Source organism: Ictalurus punctatus, unplaced genomic scaffold (genome assembly GCF_001660625.3).
Source record: "Ictalurus punctatus breed USDA103 unplaced genomic scaffold, Coco_2.0 Super-Scaffold_100056, whole genome shotgun sequence".
Taxonomy (NCBI): Eukaryota; Metazoa; Chordata; class Actinopteri; order Siluriformes; family Ictaluridae; genus Ictalurus; species Ictalurus punctatus.
This window is the reverse complement of record NW_026521088.1, coordinates 2,231,294-2,253,127: the sequence shown is the minus strand read 5'-3', so window position 1 is coordinate 2,253,127 and position 21,834 is coordinate 2,231,294. Positions and strand designations below refer to the sequence as shown.

Sequence of the window (21,834 nt, the reverse complement as noted above, 5' to 3'; positions counted from 1 at the left end):
TGGATGCAGAGGTGGAAGCATTGGTCAAATCGTGTGCAGTCTGTCAGGAAAACAGAAACGCTCCGGCAAACGTGCCACTGCATGCGTGTGAGTTGCCAGAGCAACCGTGGAGAAGGATTCACATTGATTACGGTGCACCGTGGATGGGTAGAATGTTCTTGATTGTGGTAGAGGCATTCTCAAAATGGATAGAGGCTTATCTGTTAAACAAGTCTACATCCACAGTTACCATTCAGTATTTAAGACAATCCTTTAGCCAACACAGGATACCAGAAGTAGTGGTGTCAGACTATAGCAGTTTCTTTGTTTTTTTTTTGTTTTTTTTTTTACCAGTGCTGAATTCCAAGAGTTTATGGAAAGAAACGGAATCAAACACAAGCACAGCACCCTACCATGCATCTTCCAGTGGTCCGGCTGGAAGGGCCGTTCAAACACTCAAAACCAAGATGAAAGAGAGTGCTGGACAGTCCGTTGAAAAAGCTAGCCAGAGTGTTGTTCAGTTAACGAACAACGCCACAGTCGACCACTGGCAAATCAGCCGCTAAACTGCTGTGTGGAAGGAAACTGGTCTACACAGGGTCTCATTCATCCTGATTTGAAATGTCAAGTGCATAACAAGCAATTGAGACAAAAATGGTACCATGACCAACATGCAAAGGAAAGATATCTTGTGGTGGGTGACCCAGTGTATACCAGGAACTTCAGCTCTGGACCTACTTTTATTCCAGGAACAGTTCAGAAAAAGACTGGTCCTGTATGGTGCACAGTAGCATTGGGAAGTGGGCAAGTAGTGCACTGACATATTGATCAGGTGAGAGACAGGCACAATGCAACATCCGTAGCACCAGCACCAGAGTTGTTAGACACTTCACGGCCAGATGTTGACATTCCAGTGCCTTCTACAAAAGACTCAGGTTCCTCATTCTCTGAGGAAAGTCACAAACAAAAACTGGGAGGAACTTCTGAAGTGGCTGCGTCAGAAACTTTCCTTGGGATGGAAAAACCTGAGTTGAGAAGGTCTACACGTACTAAATCTCCAAGCTATCTGAAAGATTATAATTCATGTAGTGGTGAGTTCCCCAACTGCAGGACAAGAATGCGCCCGGGAACTCACTGGGATGGAGGAAGTCTAACCAAAGTCCCTAGCTCAGTTCTGTGAGAGATTCATGTAAAAAAAAAAAAAAAAAAAGAAAGAAAAAAAAAGAAAAAAGAAATTCATGTGTAGATATGTGTTTTAGAAAATTGTGATATTCTGATACAAGTACTACTACTGGTATGGATAAATTTTATCTAATTTTGGACTAGTTATATGAGGGATGAATTGTAGTGAATGCAAGTGTTATGTTTAGTTTGACCTGTGGAGGGCGGTCTACAGTCACATGTCTAACACTACATCAGAGTCTGCAATAAAGAAGCAGAGCTGTCAGTGTGATACCAGCTGCTTGTTCATGTGTTCAGAGTCTGAAAAAATAATAAAAAACCAAGTCAAGTCTGTCTCTCATATGTGAGCTGCCTCCAAGAATATTACACTCACACTGACTAATTGTAATGTTCATGAGTCAGCATTCAGGAGAACACTGAACAACAATGGTGTGCATGGCAGGAAGCATGTTACAAGCACAAAGCAACTGTTCTCCAAAAAGAACATTGCTGCCCATCTGCAAAGATTCACATACTTTTGCCACTCACAGACATGTAATACTGGAACCTTTTCTGCAATAAATAAATGACCAAGTATAATATTTGTCTCATTTGTTTAAATGGGTTCTTTGTGTAGTTTTAGGACTTGTCTGAAAATCCTGTGTATATTTACATAGAAATATAGAAAACTCTAAAGGGTTCACAAACTTTCAAGCACCACTGTAGCTGTGAAGTGCAGTAAAAGGTTGTTGAGCTTCACAAAATGGGAAGTGTCTATAAGAAAATAGCACAAGCATCGAAAATGCTCATTTTCATCATCAGGACAATAATTAAGAAGTTCCAGTCAACTGGAAATGTTATGAATCCACCTGGAATTGGACGCGTGTCTATATCGTCTCAACACACTGAAGAGGACGGTTCGAGTGGATAAAACATCTCCAAGGATCACAGCTGGAGAACTGCAGAAGTTAGTCGTGTCTTGGGGTCAGAAAGCCTCCAAAACTACAATCTGAAGTCATCTACATCACCACAAGATGTTTGGAAGGGTTTCAAGAAAAAAGCCTCTAGTCTCATCCAAAAACACACTCAGGTGTCTTCAGTTTTTTTTCAGTCCACCCGTTTGCAGAGATTTTTACTTAGTGTACTGTGTTCACGTAACCATAGAGATTAAAGCTGTTTATTTTTAAATCCACATTCATACCCAATCTTTTATAGAATTCACTGTAAACAGATTATGTTAAATCACACACACACACAGAGTTAGAAAACGCCATTAAAATGTAAGTAGCATTTATATTTTATTTCTTGCCATACCAGCATACCATAGAATAAAAAAAGTAAAATAAATTAGAAAATAAATCCAGCATGAATTCTTAAAATGTATGTACACTAAATAAAACTCCTTGTATATTCAGTATTAGGCCTATTAAGTAATGTTCTATATTTCTCAGTCCACCTTATTCCACTGCTTCTTACAATGTTTCATAAAAACACACACTGTAATGCACAGAAAATCCATCAGTGCATCATTTAACCATGCAGCCATTATATCCTTTTACTTTTCCTCTCCACTTATTGTATTTTATGACTGACAATTAACCTGAGCCATGCTGTCTAGAATGATCAAACCCTCTGGTAATTTCCAAACCAAACTAATTTTCTGCCTCTTTTGTTACAGTAGCACACCTTATACAGTGGCTTGTACTGATATTATAACTAGAACACCACCATGAGAGAATTACTATTAACTTTATCATCTTATCAACACTCAGTTCAAAAGTTTGGAGTCACTCAGAAATTGCCTTGCTTTTGAATGAAAATCACAATTTTTAAAATAACATTGATCAGAAATACAGTCATTATTATAGCTGGATTTTTAAGGGAATATCTACGTAGGCATGGAAAGGCCCATTTTCACCAACCAGCAACTCCTGTGTTCCTGTGGCACATTGTGTTAGCTAATCTGACATTATCATGGTAAAAAGTTCATTCATCATTAGAAAACCCTTGTGCAATGATGTTAGCACAGCTGAAAACCGTTGTGCTGTTTAAGAAAGCCATACAACTGGTCTTCTTTGGGCTACTTGAGAACCTGGAGCATCAGCATTTGTGGGTTTGATTACAGTCACAAAATGGCCAGAAAGAAAGAGCTTTCTTCAGAAACTCATCAGTCTATTGTTGTTTTGAGAAATGAAGGCTGTTCCATGTCATAAATAGACAAGAAACTGAATATATCTTACAAAGGTGTGTAGTAATCCCTTCACAGAACATGACATGAATGAAGTTGTTACTTCTATCATGCAGTTCCACTGCAGTGGCTTAGTAGGTGGCTTTGTACTCAACCTATTTGCATTAAAGGAATTAGATATCATTTTATATTAACAATATTTTCCCCTTCACATATTGAAGCCATGGATTTCTAATAATCTGACAATTATATGAGTGTACGATATTGACCCATAGGGTAGATACAAGTAAAAAGCAGATGCGATTTGTCAACTTTACTCATTTATCTATCATCAGTAACCACTTCATCCTGCTCAGGGTCGAGGAGGATCCAGAGTTTATCCAGGATTAATGGGCAGGAGGCAAGAATATATCTTACATCAGTCCATCACAGGAGACCACGGACACACACAGACACAGAATCACAGACTCATTCACACCCTGGGGCAAGATAGCATAGGAGATCCACCAACCAGTAGGTCTGTGTGGTGGGAGAAAACCTGGAGGAATCCTGCACAGACGCAGGGAGAAACTGCAGTTCCACATAAACAGTATCCTGAGCTCAGGATCGAATCAGGGAACATGGAGCTGTGAGGTAAACTGGTCTACATGAACCATACTCATACACAATATATGGTAAATCCACTTGGAGGAAGGAGTGGGGATGATTCATTCATTAATAATTATTAGGGCTGCAACTAACCATTATTTTCATAATCGATTAGTTGGCCGATTATTTTTTTGATTAATCAGATCAGGCGGGGCAAACTTTCAGTACCATTTCTTTTTATTTTAAATAAAATTCACAAACTGGGTTTTACTTCAGACTACAAGTTTACACAAGTGTTTGTCCAAAGCAGAAAAGAACCCAATACACACACACACACACACACACACACACACCAGAATGTATATTATTAATTAGGACTGTAGTTTAATTCAGTGCTTTTTGTGCAGCCATGAAAATAATGCATAAATACTATAAAATAAATAATATAAAATTTTGTGTTTGAATTAGACATTACAGATCTTACTCACGCTACACTCTGTATCAGCGCGTCTACACCACGCGTGATCGCAACGCGGCCTCGTTACTAACACATCACTTCCATTATAATAAACAACAGAATTTACACTGCAAGTGTGCAGATACAGCATATAATGACAAGCATTTTTGTTGGTGGGTCACACCTCAATAATTTTGGGATCGTCAGTGTGCTGCAGCCCTCTGATAGGTATTTTACAATTTCTGACCTTTTTTTTTTTGACCCATTTTCCTGAATTGGAGAAGCTAATAATTATGCAAACCTTATATAGGATGTTAATCACTTTAAGGTGTAGTGTTTATATGTGGTGTTCTCCCAACAGGTTATTTTGTAGACCTTGATTTTGTTTGATAACGAGCTTTGCTTTCATTGGTTGGCTTAAAGGAGGGCGGGGTCACGAGTACTCTACTTTTTTCCCCTTATTCGCACACTTTTTGATTATACTGTTCTATCTGCTTTTCATGCACAAGTATGTCCCTGTACTATTAAGGGGAAAAAGTGCATGTGCAAGGAGATGTACTACAAATATAATCTAGAATATAAACTTACACACATTTTTAACCAGACAACACCACAGGCTGTCAAAATGGCTGACGTGGCCAGTTTTCTCCATGTTGGGCAGAAGGATAGACTGTTATCGTAACCATAGTGCAAAGTGTGAATGAGCGAGCAAAAAAACACTGATAAGACCGATTTGAAAACTTTCCAGGCTGATATTCTAATGAGCACGCTTGACCTTTGTTGATGTGAAACTCTCAGCCTGCTATGGTACTATTTGATGACAGCTTTTCATGTGACAGCACTGAAGAAATGACACTTTGCTACAATGTAAAGTAGTGAGTGTACAGCTTGTGGAACAGTGTAAATTTGCTGTCCCCTCAAAATAACTCAACACACAGCCATTACTGTCTAAACCGTTGGCAACAAAAGTGAGTACACCCCTAAGTGAAAATGTCATTTTACAGTTCAACAAACTCTCCTCCAGCCCCCCAGTGCTGAGCCGCCCACAGAAGACAATGTGGTGTAACCTGTGATACATCTCCCAGCCTGAAGAGGGAGCACTGCTCAACGCATACATGCTCTCAGTGGGGGGAGGGGAGGGACATCTGTTTTGTGACTAAGTCAAACTTTCTGTGAATATTTAACTGTTTGTCCTCATTCTCACTAATATGACTGTTTACAATATTATTCATATGAAGTTGGAAACTGTGCAGAGGTTTAATGTGTTTCTAATTGAAAGTACAAACTCTGAGACAAACTATTCATGCATTAGTGCTGCTTTTTAGTGTCCATCACACTTTTGTGTGAAAGCATCGCTGTATGCACCGTTAATCCAGAGTCTGTGATTAGATTATCCACATCATGTTCAAATAAACATTTCTATAGGAAACGCTTTAGAGCGGGGAAGCCTTACTGTGGTCCTGTAAGACTACAGTCCAGTACAGTTTGGGGATTTTCCTGAATCACACCCGATTTAAGTCCTCGGGTCATTAGGTAGGAGTGTTAGATGAGAAATCATCACACTGTGCATGATCACAGGAATTCAGGACCAGAGCCAGGCTCCCCTGATTTATAAATTAATTGTTGATGACCTTAAAGTAATTCCCAGTGAAGATTTATCATCTTTTTACAAGCATCCTTTTCACATGTAAGAAAAATAGAAATCACAGTGATTTGTACATTTGTGCTCTGCATTTCTTTCAGAGCCGTGGGACTGAATTGTTGTGTATATAGGCAGTTTTTTTGTGCTCTGAAATTGACCGGACTTTTGAGAAGATAGCTGCTCATGGTTTAATTCACTTTTAAAAAAGGACTGACAATATGAAGTGAGCGTACGTGTATCAAAAGGTGGTTGTGTTGAAGAAACCTTGTTGACCAATCTTTGCTAACTTGCTCTGTCTGTGTGTGTGTTTACTGGTACAACAGTGGTAGCAGATTTTCAGAGGCGAGCTTACAGTAAGGAAGACGCTCAAGTGTACTTGTTTGGAAGATGTGGAAACTCGAGTCTTACATGTTAGCACAAACATGTCTTTTTCCTTTATCAGGGAATTTGTGCTTTTGGACATTTTTGAAAGATATCGTGCTTGTGAAATGTGCTTTGCGTGTTATTCATGTTCAACTGGTTGTATCGGTGTATCTTTATGTACACTTGTAGCAGTGTAGCTACAGTACAATAGATTTCGTTAGCAGTCATATCAATGGTCATATGAAGTGTTTGGGCTCAGATTTGTGTCTTTTTGAATCATTTACACTCTATGGCACCTTTTTACGGTTCTGCTGTATGGGCTGTGTTCCAATTGATCTGTGTTTGATCATTTCCTCCCTTCGCTCAAACATTGTGTTTGAGAAGTCCTTCTTAGTTGAACGGTTGTTTTCCTCAGCTCTGGATTTAGCTGTAGGGCCCAGAGGTTTTTGGAGTTTGAAGAGGAGGCGATAAAAGATTTGGAACACAGCCCTGTTTTCCTTTCCGAGGTTCCCCGGCTTTTTTCCGTCACCCATCACCTCCTAGCCGAGCTCAATTCTGCTGCAGCTTTTTAGCCACAAGCTGCTGGTGCTTGACTTCTGAGGCCTTATCCTGTTAAGCGGCCGCACTATGGCAAAAAGGAGAGTTCAGTATGCCGACTGTATGAGCTTCAGTTGAATGTGTATGTGGACGAACTCTTGGTAGGACAGTCCAGTATATTACAGACGAACACAGACGAAAACATCCACAAGGCTTCTACTAAATATTGTTGAATGTCCGCTCGTATGCAACTCTCCAACAATGTCACGTCCTATCGAGAGTTTCAGTCGATGTTTATAATCTAACCCAATGGGATTTTTTTACTCTGGTGTAATTTTCTTGACCACTTTAACGCAGCATCTCTGGTGTTACTTTTGTCAAAAATGTAGAACACCAGAGACGAGGCAATGACGACGTGATCTCGTTCCTTCGTGTGTTTTTGCCTCAGATTCTGGCGACTGTTCAGACTCGGTTTGCAGCGAAATTTCAAATCCACAAATGCCTTGAACAACGTACATTTTCAACAATCCGTTTAAATCGACTGGTCCATTTCCTCTGCACGGTGGATTTGAAGGATGCACTGTGATCAGTGTGGCGACGTCTGGGAATCGAGTTACTGAAAAGGCCACGAGTTGGAGGTTACATTTAGTTTCTAAGGACATCTGGGTTCTTGGTGTCTTTCAGATAGGAACTGCAAAACTTTTTCTATAAGGGTGAAAACAGATGCATGCTTAGATTCTTTATCTGTAGACAGTTTATCTTGCTTACTACATTGACATATGAAGTTTGGACGGGTTCTGTAGAAAGAGATTAACATTAAGGGGGAAAAAAACTAAACAAAAAAAAAAAAGACTGAAAGTGAATTTGTCTTTGTTTTATTTTTTTCCATTGGGATGTCAAAAGCTTCTTTAACTTGGCCACAAATCTAACAAAGCCAGGTACATGGTCAAGTATTGCCCCAAAATACCTCTATGGTAGATAGATGTGCTCACTGATCACTTGTACATGTGCTCATTCATACAATTATCCAATCAGCCAATCATATAGCAACACCACAATGTACAACATCAAGCAGGATCAGATGAAGAGCTTCAGTCAATATTCACATCAAACACCAGAATGTAATCCAGTGATTTTATCCGTGGCATGGTTGTAGATTCTAAATGGTCTGGTTTGAGTATTCCAGAAACTGCGGCTCTACTAGGATTTCCACACAAACATACTTGTGTGAAAAACATCCGGTAAGTGGCAGTTCTCGGGGTGGAAACACCTTGTTGACAAAAGGAGAATGGCCAGACTGGGTCCAGTTAATAGGACGGCCATGGTAACGTCAAATCACCTCTCTTTACATACATGGTGAGCAGAAAAGCATCTCAGGATGCACAGCATGCCAAACTTTGAGAACAGTAGAAAACCTCATTGGATTCCACCCGTGTCACCCAGCAATGGGAGGCTACACAGACTGGAAAAAGAGCCGGTTATTCGAGTCTTCAATATTCCTGTTTCGGTGAACCCCATACGTCATGCTGATGTTACATGCTTTCAAATAAAGAAATGAAAAGTTTTTCAGTGTTCATTAAATCAGATATTCCATCGATCTTACACAGGGTCACCCTGGAGTCTATCTCAGGGGACTCGGGGCACAAGACAGGGGCCACCGTGGACGAGGTGTAAGCCCATCATACACCTGTTCACACACTACGGACAATTTACAACGCATGTCTTTGGACTAGGGGAGGAAACCAGAGTACAACCTGGGGGTGTGAAGCAAAGAAGCTAACTACAAAGCCACTGCGCCGACCCTGATACTCCAAAAACTGTATTTTTATTACAGCCTCTCTTTAAACTTGATTTTGCCCATTTTCTAAAATGTAAAAGCGTAAAAACAAAAACGTTTATAGGATTATAAAGGATTATTGACTGGTTTAACTGCAGTTAATATTTTTGCAGTCTTCTCTGAGGGTTACACATTTGGCTCCCTTAAACAGTACGAATCTCCCCATGCTCTTCAGCAAAAAACTAAACAAATAAACCAAAATAAAAACCTCTTTATCCAGCACAACACGTGAAGAAACCAGTAACTTCTGGGTCATAGTCAATCGAAAAAAATGAATAAAATGTTCAAATGAAACCTGGACATTTGACCCGTTTTCTGATCGCTTATTTTTAACTTGAGCGTGAGATTGGAAGAACGGAAAACGACTTGTTTGTTTTTTTCTCTCTGTTTCGTTTTGGATCTGTAAATGAATAATAAAATAAGCCATTTTTCCATTTTCGGATAATTGGATAATTGAATATGAAAAGAACGAATGATATGATACACGGATTCTATTAATTCAATGGTGTCGAAATTTCATTTCCAAATTCAATGGATTTTCACATTCAGATCTTTGTCTCGGTTTTGCTTCCCTATCAGTAACGACACTTTTCATTACCAGTTTGATTTATTCAAACGATACCGGTGAAAAGTCCACGAGGCAGGAAAGCCGTACAACTCAACATTTTAACACCTTCATACAAAAACATGACAAATTGACCATTTATTCAGTGCTTCCATATATTAGCAAGGTGAAAGGCAGGTCTGTGAGAAATGAATAATACTGACATAACTATCACGCTTCAGTGTGATGACAGAGCGGACATAAAATGGAAAGTAACTAATAAAATACAAAAATAGATGGATGATTCACTTTGGGGGGAAAAACAAACAAAAACCTTCAAGTAGCTAAAAACTGTATTGAAATGTTAAAAGATGAAAGGGAGTTGGCACAGAGGAGCAAATGAGACCACAGGGAAAGATGAACATGACGTGTATGGACAAATATATTAATACTTCTCTTTTTTACATATTTACAGGTCAAATACTAGATTATAAATACTGTGAGTTCATGCTGCAGACATGCTGACTATCATTCCAAGATCCATTTTTAAGTATTAAGCATTTATAAAATGTGACACTAGGTTACTTCTCTATAGTTAAAAAAAAAAAATTACAAACAGGAATGTGTGTGTGTGTGTGTGTGTGTGTGTGTGTGTGTGTGTGTGTCCGCTTCATACTCATCCAATCCATACTTGTGCCTGAGAGTGTATTCATTGAGTAAAGACAGTGTGTGCTCTTAAATGTATGTGTGTGTGTGTGCTTGTGTATTTAGACGGCAGTGTGAAGTGGTGTGCCACTATGTGAGGAGGGAGAAGTATGCTCTGAGGATGAGGAGATGGAGCAGGATGACGTGGCCTCTCTCTGGAGCTCCTCCACGTTCTCCACGTTCTTTTTGACGTGGCCTCTCTCTGGAGCTCCTCCACGCAAAAACAATAACTCTCAAATTCTGATGGAGCGGCATCTACATAATCAACAAAGCACACAAACATCAGTTTCGTTTTGGGACACCGATTTTCTAAATCATTACATTCGCTTTCTATTTATTTATGTATGTGTTTTTTTAGCTTTGTGCTGATAGAAATGGTTTTGTTTTTTTAAACCAAACTTGGTGTTAAAACCCAGAAACATCTAGTAATAAAAAGTGACATTCATCATGTGTCTGAAGTGACACTGTTCAGTTATACAAGTAACTGGGTATTTTGGTATATATTGGAAGCACTATTTTTAAGCATTTCCCCATAATTTCATAGAGTGTGGTTTGCAGTATAAGCACCTGTGGTCTCATGCGTGGGTTCCAGCGCACATAATAACCCACCCAGAGATCCAGATGTGTGAGACTGGCCAGTGGATACAGCACCTGGTTTTTACAGTCCACATAGAACGGGTTAGTGAAGTCCTCTGGCTGACTTAATGTAGGACCACAGTGACCGTTTTACCCTGTACTTCCTAAAAACAAAAGAGGAGAGAGAGAGAGAGAGAAGTCATAAGACACTTAGACAAATTCATTTCCATTCAGAAAAATCAAACAGTACGTGGAGCGTACCTTTTCCATTCTCTCCTGCTCACTGCTGTAGAGGAATGTACCAAACAGGCAGCTGTAGGGGCGATCCAGGATGGGGATGAGAAAAAGCTCTTTGAACTCAGAAGCAGAAGGAAACTGAAAGAAAGAACACAAACACTGGGTTTAACAGTGTATAGTAAGATGCTTAAATGTGGATCTGCACAATAACAGATAATCAGTCTTTTGTTCAGTACGGAAATTATATTTAATTCTTACAATTAGAGTCCTCTTCAAAAGTATTGGAACATCAAGGCCAATTCACTTGCTTTTGCTGTATACTGAAGACATTTGGGTTTGAGATAAAAGACGAATATGAGACGATAGATCAGAATTTCAGCTTTCATTTCCTCATATTTACATCTAGACGTGTTACACAGATTAAAACATGGCAGCTTTTTTTGAAGCCACCCTATTCATTAAGTGTTCAAAAATACTGGAACGAGTGACTGTTGGGTTTTTCTCGCTGCCCTGGTGTACCTTGTTAAATTGACTTTAAAGAATGAATAGCTCTGAATGTCTTCTCTTGGTTTGAGCCCTGGGTTTCACCTGTGGAGACAGCATTTGTTGTTAAAAAGAATAAACCGACATGGAGACCAGAGAGCTGTCTATGGGAGAAAAGCAAGCCATTTTGAAGCTGAGAAAAGAGGAAAAACCGGTCTGAACCATTGCACAAACATGGGGCATAGCCAAAGAACAATTTGGAACAGGGCTCCAGGCAAAAAAAATAATCTAGGAGCCGTTCCTAAACTCAAAATATTTTGGTGCCAAATCAAATTTTCAGGAGCCAAAATATAGTGTTGTCATATTACATATGATGATATTGTTAAATGGCTACCTCACACTGCCTTTTCTTTCCCCTCTGTATTGTCTGCCTTTGTTTACTCTGCCTCCCATAGTTTACACAATGTATTCTTTACATACACAATATGTGCAAAGTTCAGTACATCATATTGAAATCATATTACCGTAAATACTTAAATGTCCAGTCATTTGATTATTTTTTTCACTTTCATATTCTACTATGTACAATTAGTTGTTTCCTGCTTATTCAGGCTCAGAGTCATGTAGGCTGCATTGAATTTTATTTTCAATTCCCTCATCTCTTTTTCAGTGACTATCACTAGCACGTTGCACTGCTTTCACGATTGGGGTGGCACGAGGGGCAGACCTAGCAATGACACAATCCCTGGCGTTCTTATGTTTTTTACTGTCTCCATGCTTCTTCACGGTTTCTTTTTTAAAATGACTCCAACTGGTAATGAACTCTGTTTTACCAGCAATATCTTGTCCTGCTCTAGCACAAAAGGTGCAGTACATTTTCCCTTTGTCATAACGTAACCAGACAAACTCTTGTAGCCAAGCTGATTTAAACTGTCTTGTCAGGATGAGAGCCGCAGGGACGGGAGAAGACTCAACTCGCTGCTTTTGGCAGTCATCATCTATAAAAGATTGCACTTATCTGCTATACCATTAACTGCTATACGCACTGCACCTGCTAATAACAGGCCGCCCCCCCCCACACACACACACACAGTCAGGTCAAACAACCCTCACTTCACTGACTGAGTAAAACACAACACACAAGGGTTCACAAACAAGGTATCACAAATGGCTGTCTAGAACAACATGTAGATATTAATGAATTAAATAAGTACTTAACAATTAAAATGTAATGGTACCCCCTAGACATAACATGCCACCAATAAACGGCAACAAATTACCATTAGAGGTCATAAGGGACCATTACAGATTCCATTAAAACCAATGCAATTCCCATTAAAACCATTACCAAATTCTATAAGGGTTTCTGTTGTCAAAACAAAGCATTTTTTATCAGTCTAGCCTACAAGACAAAAAGCTGCCACTTGAGTGCATACAATTTCCTTGTGGATGTTGCTCTAGCATTTAACATGGTCTCTACAATCTCAGTCGTGAGAATAGAATCTGTGAGCTGGGGCCCCTCAGGGTCAGACCCACAGTTTCCATAGTTCTGGCCAAGGGTGATAAATCAGCCCTCCGGCTTGAGACAGTAGATCCACTCTAAGAGCTCAAATGGGGCACCTGACAGACCTTCCAGGACCACAGAAAGGTCCCAGGAAGGTATGCACGGCCTGTAGATCGGCCTCAGCCGCCTCACAACGCATAAACCTCGAAGTTGCCCCACAGAGGCTCCATCAACAGGGGCATGACTGGCCAAAATGGTGGCCACATAAACCCTGATTGTAGAAGGAGCCCACCCCGCTGAGAAACGTTATTGTAAGAACTCCAGGACTGTAGCTATTGCGCATTTCACTGGGTCTAGCTGAAGTTCCTCACACCTCAAGACAAAAAGCTGCCACTTGAGCGAATGGAAAATATCTATGTGTAAACAATATGTGTAACTGACATCTGGATATGTTAATGAAGTGAATTCAATATGTAACCAACATTTAGAATTATTACTTGAGCATTATCGTATAATCAATATTGGTTAAAAAAACATAATCTATATGTATAATCAACAGTTAGAAGCATAATCTAAATCCACAGAACAATGTTTGATCAGGTTCTATTCTGAGTGGATTTGAGTTGAATGAACTGTGTTTCAGTGCACAACAATTGTTCTTCTGTATTAGCTGTCTCCTGTCTCCACAGCAATAAAACTGGCAGTAGATATTCGCATGCGTGAGTAAATAACTTTGAGGCAGATACAAATTAGGGAGTTAGGAGAGGGCCTGGGGAAAGGAGGTAGATATCAGAGAAGAGAAACATCTCTTCATTAAGTGAAGCATAAAAGTCATTCAGTTTAAGAGAGTTGAACTTCTCCTTTAAGACAGAGTCAGACTGAAGATCGATCAGTTCCAGTTGCAGCTCCTGTGGTGCTGTTTCAGGGTCTTGTGACAGGGGACAGGACACCAGCTGAGCCGACGGCAGAATTCTCTGTGCAGGTCGCCCAGTGATCTGTATTTCTTCACGTTTCGGGACGCCTCTTTCTGCATGGCTAGTGTGGGGGAATGAAAGAGAGATTTGTTTGAAATTTGACTGGAGAATAAAGTCAGCTTGGATTTGTTGGCTCTAACATTTGTGTACATGTCGTGCACAAACTGATCTTTCCCCTGTAGCTTGACGTTCAGCTCATTCGTGTGTGAAAATATGTCCACAGCAAACGCAAAGTCACAAAGCCAGTTGTTGTCGCTTAGCTCATGAAATTCGTCGGATTTCCCCGTTAACTCCAAAAATGCGATAATTTCCTCTTTGAGCTCCCACACTCGATGAAACACTTTGCCCAAACTTAATCAGCGGACCCGAGAGTGGTAGAGGAGTCCTGGTGATCCGCATCAGTTTCCTCCAGGAACGTAATAAACTGACGATGCTGAAGTCCCCTTGCTCGTATAAAGTTAACAAGGTTTACGACCGGATTCACGACATGTTTAAGCTGCAATATAGACTTACAGAGATTCCTGATGAATGATGCAGTGAAGGAAAATAACATCCTGCTCAGGGTTTTCCTCCTTCACTTTGTCCTGGATTCTTTTCAACAGCCCAATGTTTTTTCCAGTTAAATTTGGCGATCCATCCGTGGTGACGATGTCAAGGTATCTTCATTCTCTCGAGGACAGCAGACACCTGGTTATACAAGTCCTCTCCCTGCCTTTTTCCTTTCAGGGACTCCATGGTCAAAAACTCCTCCGTTATCTCAAAACTGTCGTTAATCCCTCGGATAAAATTAGGAGCTGAGCAGTGTCTTATGGCGTTACTTTCATCCAGTGCTAGTGAATATAACTTAAGACTCCGCCTTTTTGTTTAATTCGCTGGCGCTATCCTTGTCAATTAGTTCCACACGGCGAGTCACAGCCCTGTGTCCTGTGTGATGAACTGATTTTTTCAAAATGTCCTTTGCCTATTTGACTATTATATTTGTTTGAGGCAGCTGCATTGTGGTCGTGAAACCAGCTAACGTTACGCTCCATGTAATGTTAGAGATAGACTGCAACGTGTTAGCATCGTTATCAAATACCTGTGTTATAAACTACCTCCTAATGGACCACCATGCATCTCCATTCAGCTCGTGTCCTGTCAGATAAATGTAGCCTCATGTCACTAATAAATTATTCACATGTTCATGCTTTCAATAAATCTTTTTATCCTGCCACCATATCAGTGAATTTAAACTAATGCTTGCATTCAGAGTATAAGGGGTGTGTGTGCGTTTAGGAGTGCACCTCAGCACTTGTTATTAGCACTGTTTTATTAGTCCTTGTCAGACATTGTTTGATAACTAAAATATCCCCCTCCCTCTCTCTCTCTTTGCCAGTATGAGCCAGAGGAAGATGTCCTCCAGGAGTTTTTAATTAAATTTTTTTAAACCACACCGTGGTATCGACTTTGGTATCAAGTATTATGTACTTTTGGTGGTATCGGTACCGACTACTAGATTTTCCATATCAGGACATCCCTAATATGTAGTGCCCTTAAACAGGACGGTAAAATACTAACAGTACATGTAGTGCCCTTAAACAGGACGGTAAAATACTAACAGTACATGTAGTGCCCTTAAACAGGACGGTAAAATACTAACACTTTATGAAGGACAGCTGAGATGCATTTAGGATTCCACCACACAGCTTCAGCTAAACTTACCTCAGGATTTAAAACAGGAAAGAGTTTGACATCTTCACAGTAACACGCTTTTATTTCTAAAGTGTAACCACAATTAGAAATACTTGAATGTGGAGAGGATCATTTCAGCCCTGAGGAGTCTAAGCAGTGCAATGCTGAATAGGACAGCACCAGACACACCTGACATACAAACACAAAACATGATTCAGAGACTACAGCCAAAGAAACCACAGGCACTGACCTGTTAGATAGACAGGTTTAGATTCTGGACAACAATGGTACTCTAATCTGATGCTAATATACATTTAATAGTGCCTAAAGTATCATTTAACAAGCTTGTCAGCTCACCACTAAGTGGAACATGTCCACATCCAGAATGCAGGGGGAACTTTCCACCTGGGGAGCAAGAACAAGTGCTGCACGGAGCACGCGCACACACACACACAGAGTTAAAGAACTAAAAAACTACAAGTGAGAGAAAAATAAATAATGAAATAAATATACCTGCCAACAGTCGCATGAAGTGATTTTGCACAGAGGAGTGAGAGGAGACAGTCCAGCATGCAGAGCCAAACCGAGCCAGGGAACTCAAATAGTCTCCTAAACAAGGGCACGTTTTATGACACTTCTATTTTTTTATTATTTAGGATACAAAATATGGATAAATATCACAGGATATAGAAGGAATTAGAACTGAGGAAGGATAACATAATACCTGCAGATATTTGTGATTCAGAATATTTAGTAATGCTACCAAAATGAACCCCGAACACATAACTGAGCAATCTTCTAGATATCTTTAGAGTGCGAATGATGCTCAGAAGCTTGAGTAATGATCTGACAGATGCAGTCTATTTTTATTTATACATACACACAGTTATATATATGCTTTTATATTTAGAATTACAAGTGAAAAGCAAATCAAATCATCGGAAGAATTTATTCTAGTGTACAATTAACTACTACATCCTGCAAGCAAGCAGTGCTTAGTGGAGTATTTTAACAGCACTAACAATACCTCTGATACAGAATTTATTACATCATCACACATCCCTCGAAAGAAGAATTCATTCTGGCATGATAAGTGTCACGTACCGTGGGGAATACAGAAGCAGAAGCGGGCGGCAGGTTCAGGCAGAATAATCCAGAGGGGTGAACACAGTCCATAGTCAAGAAGCAAGCGAGGGTCAGGCATCATGCAAACAAAACAAACGGGGCAAGACAGAAATCGTGGTCGGGGACGTATGCAAAGGCCAAAGTCACTTATCGAATAAACACAGTAGAATACTGTGTTGCTTCTCGGGAAACCGAGTCCTGGCTGGGCTGAGATATGACAATAAGTTTGGTTGTCATACCTGTCTACAGGGTAAACTTTCAAACAAAGGCTTCTCCTCATCTACCAATAATCTCTCTGTACAAAATACAAGCACAGAAAAACAACAAATGCATATCATAATGTTCTTTACCAAAAAGTAAAACATTTTTACTAACTATTAACACAGGTCAGTGAATATTGTAAATCTTATACATGAATTCTTAGTCTGTAAGAAATGGGTGCAGACTGACCTATAGACTGGATGGTGTAAGAACAGCTACCCCAGCACATGATAGGCACACGGGGGTCCTGCTCATTAGGGTGCACCTTAAGGCCAACTTTATAAGTGGCGGTCCCAAATGTCATCAGCATCTCCCTTATGGAGCTTGAATAAGGGTTGCTACCAAAACACATCACAGATCAGTGTTAAAGACACGCTCAGATACGCAGTTGTGAAAGGAAACCGTGGGTATGCTTACACTGGTGTGTGGTCCAGCCTGAAACTCTCAGGAGGAGGAGAGTCCTCCACAGTCTCTGTCTCACCAGCATCTAAAAGACAAACACCACAATATGACTGCATGTGCACACATACACACACAAATAAAGAGCACACGCACTATATATGATGAGACTCACTTGTTGGCTTGGCTCTCTTATGAGCAGAGTGCAAGGCTCTGATCTGCTTATATACGTTGTATTCAGCCAATGAGCCAGACCTGGCTGCTCACTATTGCTGTAACTACAAACATGCATGCATTTTACTATTTAACCAGAGAAAATGTCACCTCAATGGGACAACTGGCAAATTTACTGTAATAAACTGAGTCAGTGTGACTAAATATCATGAAACAGCAGTGGATTAGCCATCTTACATAAGCATAAATTCTATACTCTGATCTCAACATGGCAAGACATGCAATTCAGCTACAGATGATATCAATTCCCTTGCTATAAAATATATAAATAAATAAGAGGAATAATGGAATGGGGTATGCACTGTTACAGTGTCATTCTGTACCCTTCCATGGCATTTCATAGGCAAGCTTGCATTGGTTACAGAGCCACTACAACTAATTCGCCAATGCAATGGTTAAAATATTAAGCGGTCCGGATTCAGAGCAACTCCACTTAGAATAATCACAACCACAAGTTTGTATGCGAGTACCTGCAGGTGGTCTCAGTGAGGGGCAGGAGAGGAATGAGTGTTACTGCGACACTTACAGAGTGGACACAAGTACTCCCCATTCTCTACATCGTAACTGGTTTGCTCATGCAGCCACTGCGCATCCTGACTCTGGAGTGTCTCAAAGTATCTGTAAGAGAAAATAACTACAAGATTAAGAGACCATTATTTGACAACCTGTCAAATTTCCATGAGCTTTATATGTACCGTGCAATCACAGAAATGACCGAACTGGTCAGATCTATTAAGCAGTGACAAGCAAACTGATCCACTGAGCTGTTAAGCCTGACATGGATGTAGGATTGACGTGGGAACACAATATACTGCTTGTAAAGCTCTCCGAGGTAACCTTATTCTTCAGGAGTGTAAGCTGTTGGTCAGCACTCCCCTCCATTGAAGAACGGGAACATATGAAAAGTATTTTTGATTGGGAAGCGCACAGCACACGGCGGAATCTGACGTTCTCAACAACCGAGCATTGCTGATTACCAAGCGTAACAAGTTCCATCACCTGATTTCTTTAGCTTTTGATACTCTCTGGCTGCTCCTAAGGCCATACAGACTTCATATGAATCCATAATGAACTTTTTCACACTATCTGTTGTTACCCAGATGAGGATGGGTTCCCTTCTGAGTCGGGTTCCTCTCAAGGTTTCTTCCTCTTAAAACATCTTAGGGAGTTTTTCCTTGCCACCGTCGCCACTCAGTGGCTTGCTCAGTTGGGATAAATTCACACCTTTAATATCTGTATACCGTGTTGATATTTCTGTAAAGCTGCTTTGAGACAATGTCTATTGTAAAAAGCACTATACAAATAAAATTGAATTGAACTGCACTTACTCCTAAGGTCAGATCAGGTTAACGTTCTTTGCTTCCCCATGAGGCGCAATAAGTTTACAGACTACGCAAGTAACACTGGCTTGATCTAAGACAGTGAAAAATAGTCAAGTGCACATAGCAAGCTTTGTTTCATGCTTTGTGTCGATGATCAGCTCACTGTATTGGGACAAAAAAATATATATATCTGCAGATGGCATATTTAAGCCAAACACATCCAATTTGGATCTACATCTTATCGATCACCACACATCCATGAAGACTTTCCTGTACATCACAGATTAGGTTTTTGACTTTTCAGTCACAAAACATCCAGACTGACTGATTAATATTAGCTAATGTATTTGTAATTGCTCATATAGAGGTCATATTATTTTCTAGACAAACTATTTACTGTTAGCTGCTGATCTATTGCCTATATCCACAAAAATTTGAAAGCAGCAAAACTTTTTATTTGGGATTAAGTAGAAGGCTGTCTAGAAGTAACATTTTGCCCAACTCCTCACCTCTGCCAGCAGAGAGAGTGCATGATGTGGCCACAGCTGCCGGTATGGGTACCAAAGGACAGGTCAGGATGCATGAAGAGGGGATCATAGCTCTCTGGAACACACATGTATCCTCCAGAAATAAGCACACTGGCTACTCAAACCTATCCAATTACTTGACTTGCACACTGTAAACCATAACCTTACCTGGATTGTGAGGGGGTCTTTTGCGGTTCTCGGACATGACCGTAGAGCGTTGGACAAAGGCAGCGAGCATCAGGTAGGATCTCCTGCGCTTCGTGACACAGGATACACATCTCCATCTGCCTCCTCTCTCCTCCTCTGGCACGCCAACGACGAGGTCCCACACACACCAGAGCACCATCACATGAATTGGGGCTGTACCAAGCAGAGACGGATGGTTACAAGTACACTATAACCTTAATTTTATGTTAAGGTACCTCTGAATTTGTTAAAATAATCAATGTTGAATAAATGGGTTCATCTTTTTTTAATCACAAGGAAATTGCTAAAAATGGCCTAGGATCCTCTCTACTCATTTACCCCAACAGAAAATGCTCTAAATGAATATGCAAGATAAAGAGTTTAAGGATGGGAATTTACTTATGTTATGTGAAGACCACCATTATATGCAAGAACTTTTAGGACAAAGAACAGACAACTGCTCAGCAAAGTCAAGGAAGTGTTGATGCATGCATTTAATGTACTGATTGGATATTGAGAATACAATACAAGTTGACTTATTAAGAACACTGCGTCACTACGAGCATGCTTAGGTACCTATGCTCTGCTGATGTAGAGGCTGAGGCGTCCAGATCCTCTGAATCCTGCGTGAGCAGATCTATGTACTTATTGATAAAATGACTCTGGCTCTGTAATGTTTGAGCCATGGTCTTTTTCCAGCACAGTTCAGCTTTCCTTTTTCTCTCTGCTTTGTCTTTGTCCCACACAGTCTGCAACACACACACACACACGTAGATTTAAGCTCTTCAACACTTTAAAGGGTAATGGTTAATATGTCCATGGAATAGAAAGTTTCTCAAAGTGTGACCTCCTTGTGACAGTGCCCTGTTCCTTCACAGGGAGGTGCAGCAGCTGTGCACTCGCGCATCGTTTTAATGCTAACCACCATCTGTGTAGAAAAAGACACATAATTTAGGAAAATACTTTTACAAGAAAACGATACAGCAGTGCAGTTAGAACTACATGCATACACAATCAAAGTCTTGCAAAACTAAGCAGATGTTCAATAGAACACATTTGTGCACTAAAAAGTATATACACACACCATACCATTAAATACTGAAGATGCATTACAATTTTACTAACATTTAATTTGCCTGTTTCTCTTCAAAGTACATACTACAATACATCATTAGCCTTGGCCTACACCATGGCCTTTATATGTACATGTTCTGCCTGGTGCAGGTGTCCTGACAGTTTTCACTATATGGAAAATAAAATGCACACATCACAGTGCATGGAAGTTCAGTTTGTGTAGTAAGCAATCCTTACATGTCATTTAAATATTCATGTTGACATACAGCTTTTAATAATACGCACAATAAGCCACATCCAAACACCCCTAGGGCCACCTACAGATGATCAGCAGCAAAACCGCTTTGTGACAGTGAAGCATTTTGCTTCACCGTGGTGAGAGGTGCTGCTTTGCCTACCGGCCACGCCACATTGAGCGGTGTTGCACTGCTTGGATTTCGAACAGGTCTTGATGATGCAGCACTGCTTTAAACTTCATGGTAAAAACGCTCATCTTTTGTATGTTGCGCCTACCTTCAGTGAGCGAATTGCAAAACATGCTAGGCTGCCACCTGGTGGACATATTAGGTGCACGCATAGAGAGAGTAAGGCAAATTGCAAACATAATCAAGATGTAATTTCACTTTAAGGATCCAGCGAATCATGTCTTTGTGCACTTCCAAGTGAGGCACGCGCTGCAAGGTCTCTAACAGAGCCAGGATGCTTGGAGTGTTGCCGGGGGCTTCACCGGGACCTGTGATACAAGAACCACAGATCTAACTACAGGCTTGAGGCTTTCTATTGTGTGAGATGATGTACAAAACTTACGGGAGATTTTGAGGGTGAAGTTGAAAGTAACTTCATCGTCATCCCCAATGTTCTCTAGCTGTTGCTGCTCCTCCAGCAGAGCCATGCCTATCAAGTGCAGCACCTGTAGCAACACACACATACAGAATTGTGAACACTACTCAGTCATTAAAAAGTGATGCTCATGAACACAGCATAGCAAGTGGAATTTTGTTGAATTTACTACACTATCATGTCATTTTAACAAAACATCCAAACATTTACCCTCTGCAGCATGGACTCAGACCAGTGTCCTCCACTGCGCTCCATAGCCCACTGCAGCACAGCTCCCAGCATGCCAAGCAGCACATCACACTGCAGAATGTTTACCAAGCTGGCAAACAGTGGGCAGAATGGAGGCAGGGCTACGACACACACAGACACTCATACTTTAGCAATCTGCATTCAACTGACCAATCATTTTCAGGTATGACT

The 21,834-nt window shown here is 40.4% G+C and overlaps 2 protein-coding genes across 14 annotated transcripts in view; one reads left to right on the top strand and one right to left on the bottom strand.

Moving 5' to 3' along the window:
- LOC108261599 (NACHT, LRR and PYD domains-containing protein 3) overlaps window positions 1-21,834 on the top strand; it is a 619,868-nt gene that overhangs the window by 314,123 nt on the left and 283,911 nt on the right. The gene's annotated exons all lie outside the window — the stretch shown is intronic.
- Window positions 8,437-21,834, bottom strand: part of LOC108255300 (E3 ubiquitin-protein ligase UBR2) — a 28,858-nt gene continuing 15,460 nt past the window's right edge. For 7 of the 13 annotated variants that reach the window (XR_008394632.1, XR_008394634.1, XR_008394629.1 and 4 more), the window contains one exon: window positions 21,718-21,764. Coding sequence is in view for 1 of the 13 variants with exons in the window: in XM_053678910.1 (XP_053534885.1) it covers window positions 19,381-19,390; window positions 19,483-19,674; window positions 20,077-20,249; window positions 20,348-20,428; window positions 21,625-21,764 (596 nt within the window). In the remaining 12 variants the exon portion in view is untranslated. Of the gene's footprint in view, window positions 10,257-10,568; window positions 10,742-10,838; window positions 10,953-11,333; window positions 11,403-15,803; window positions 15,872-15,959; window positions 16,056-16,084; window positions 16,867-17,021; window positions 17,171-17,249; window positions 17,320-17,406; window positions 18,084-19,296; window positions 19,391-19,482; window positions 19,675-20,076; window positions 20,250-20,347; window positions 20,429-21,624; window positions 21,765-21,834 lie in introns of those variants that run through there. The other 6 variants (XR_008394636.1, XR_008394635.1, XR_008394638.1 and 3 more) reach the window with 6 other exon arrangements.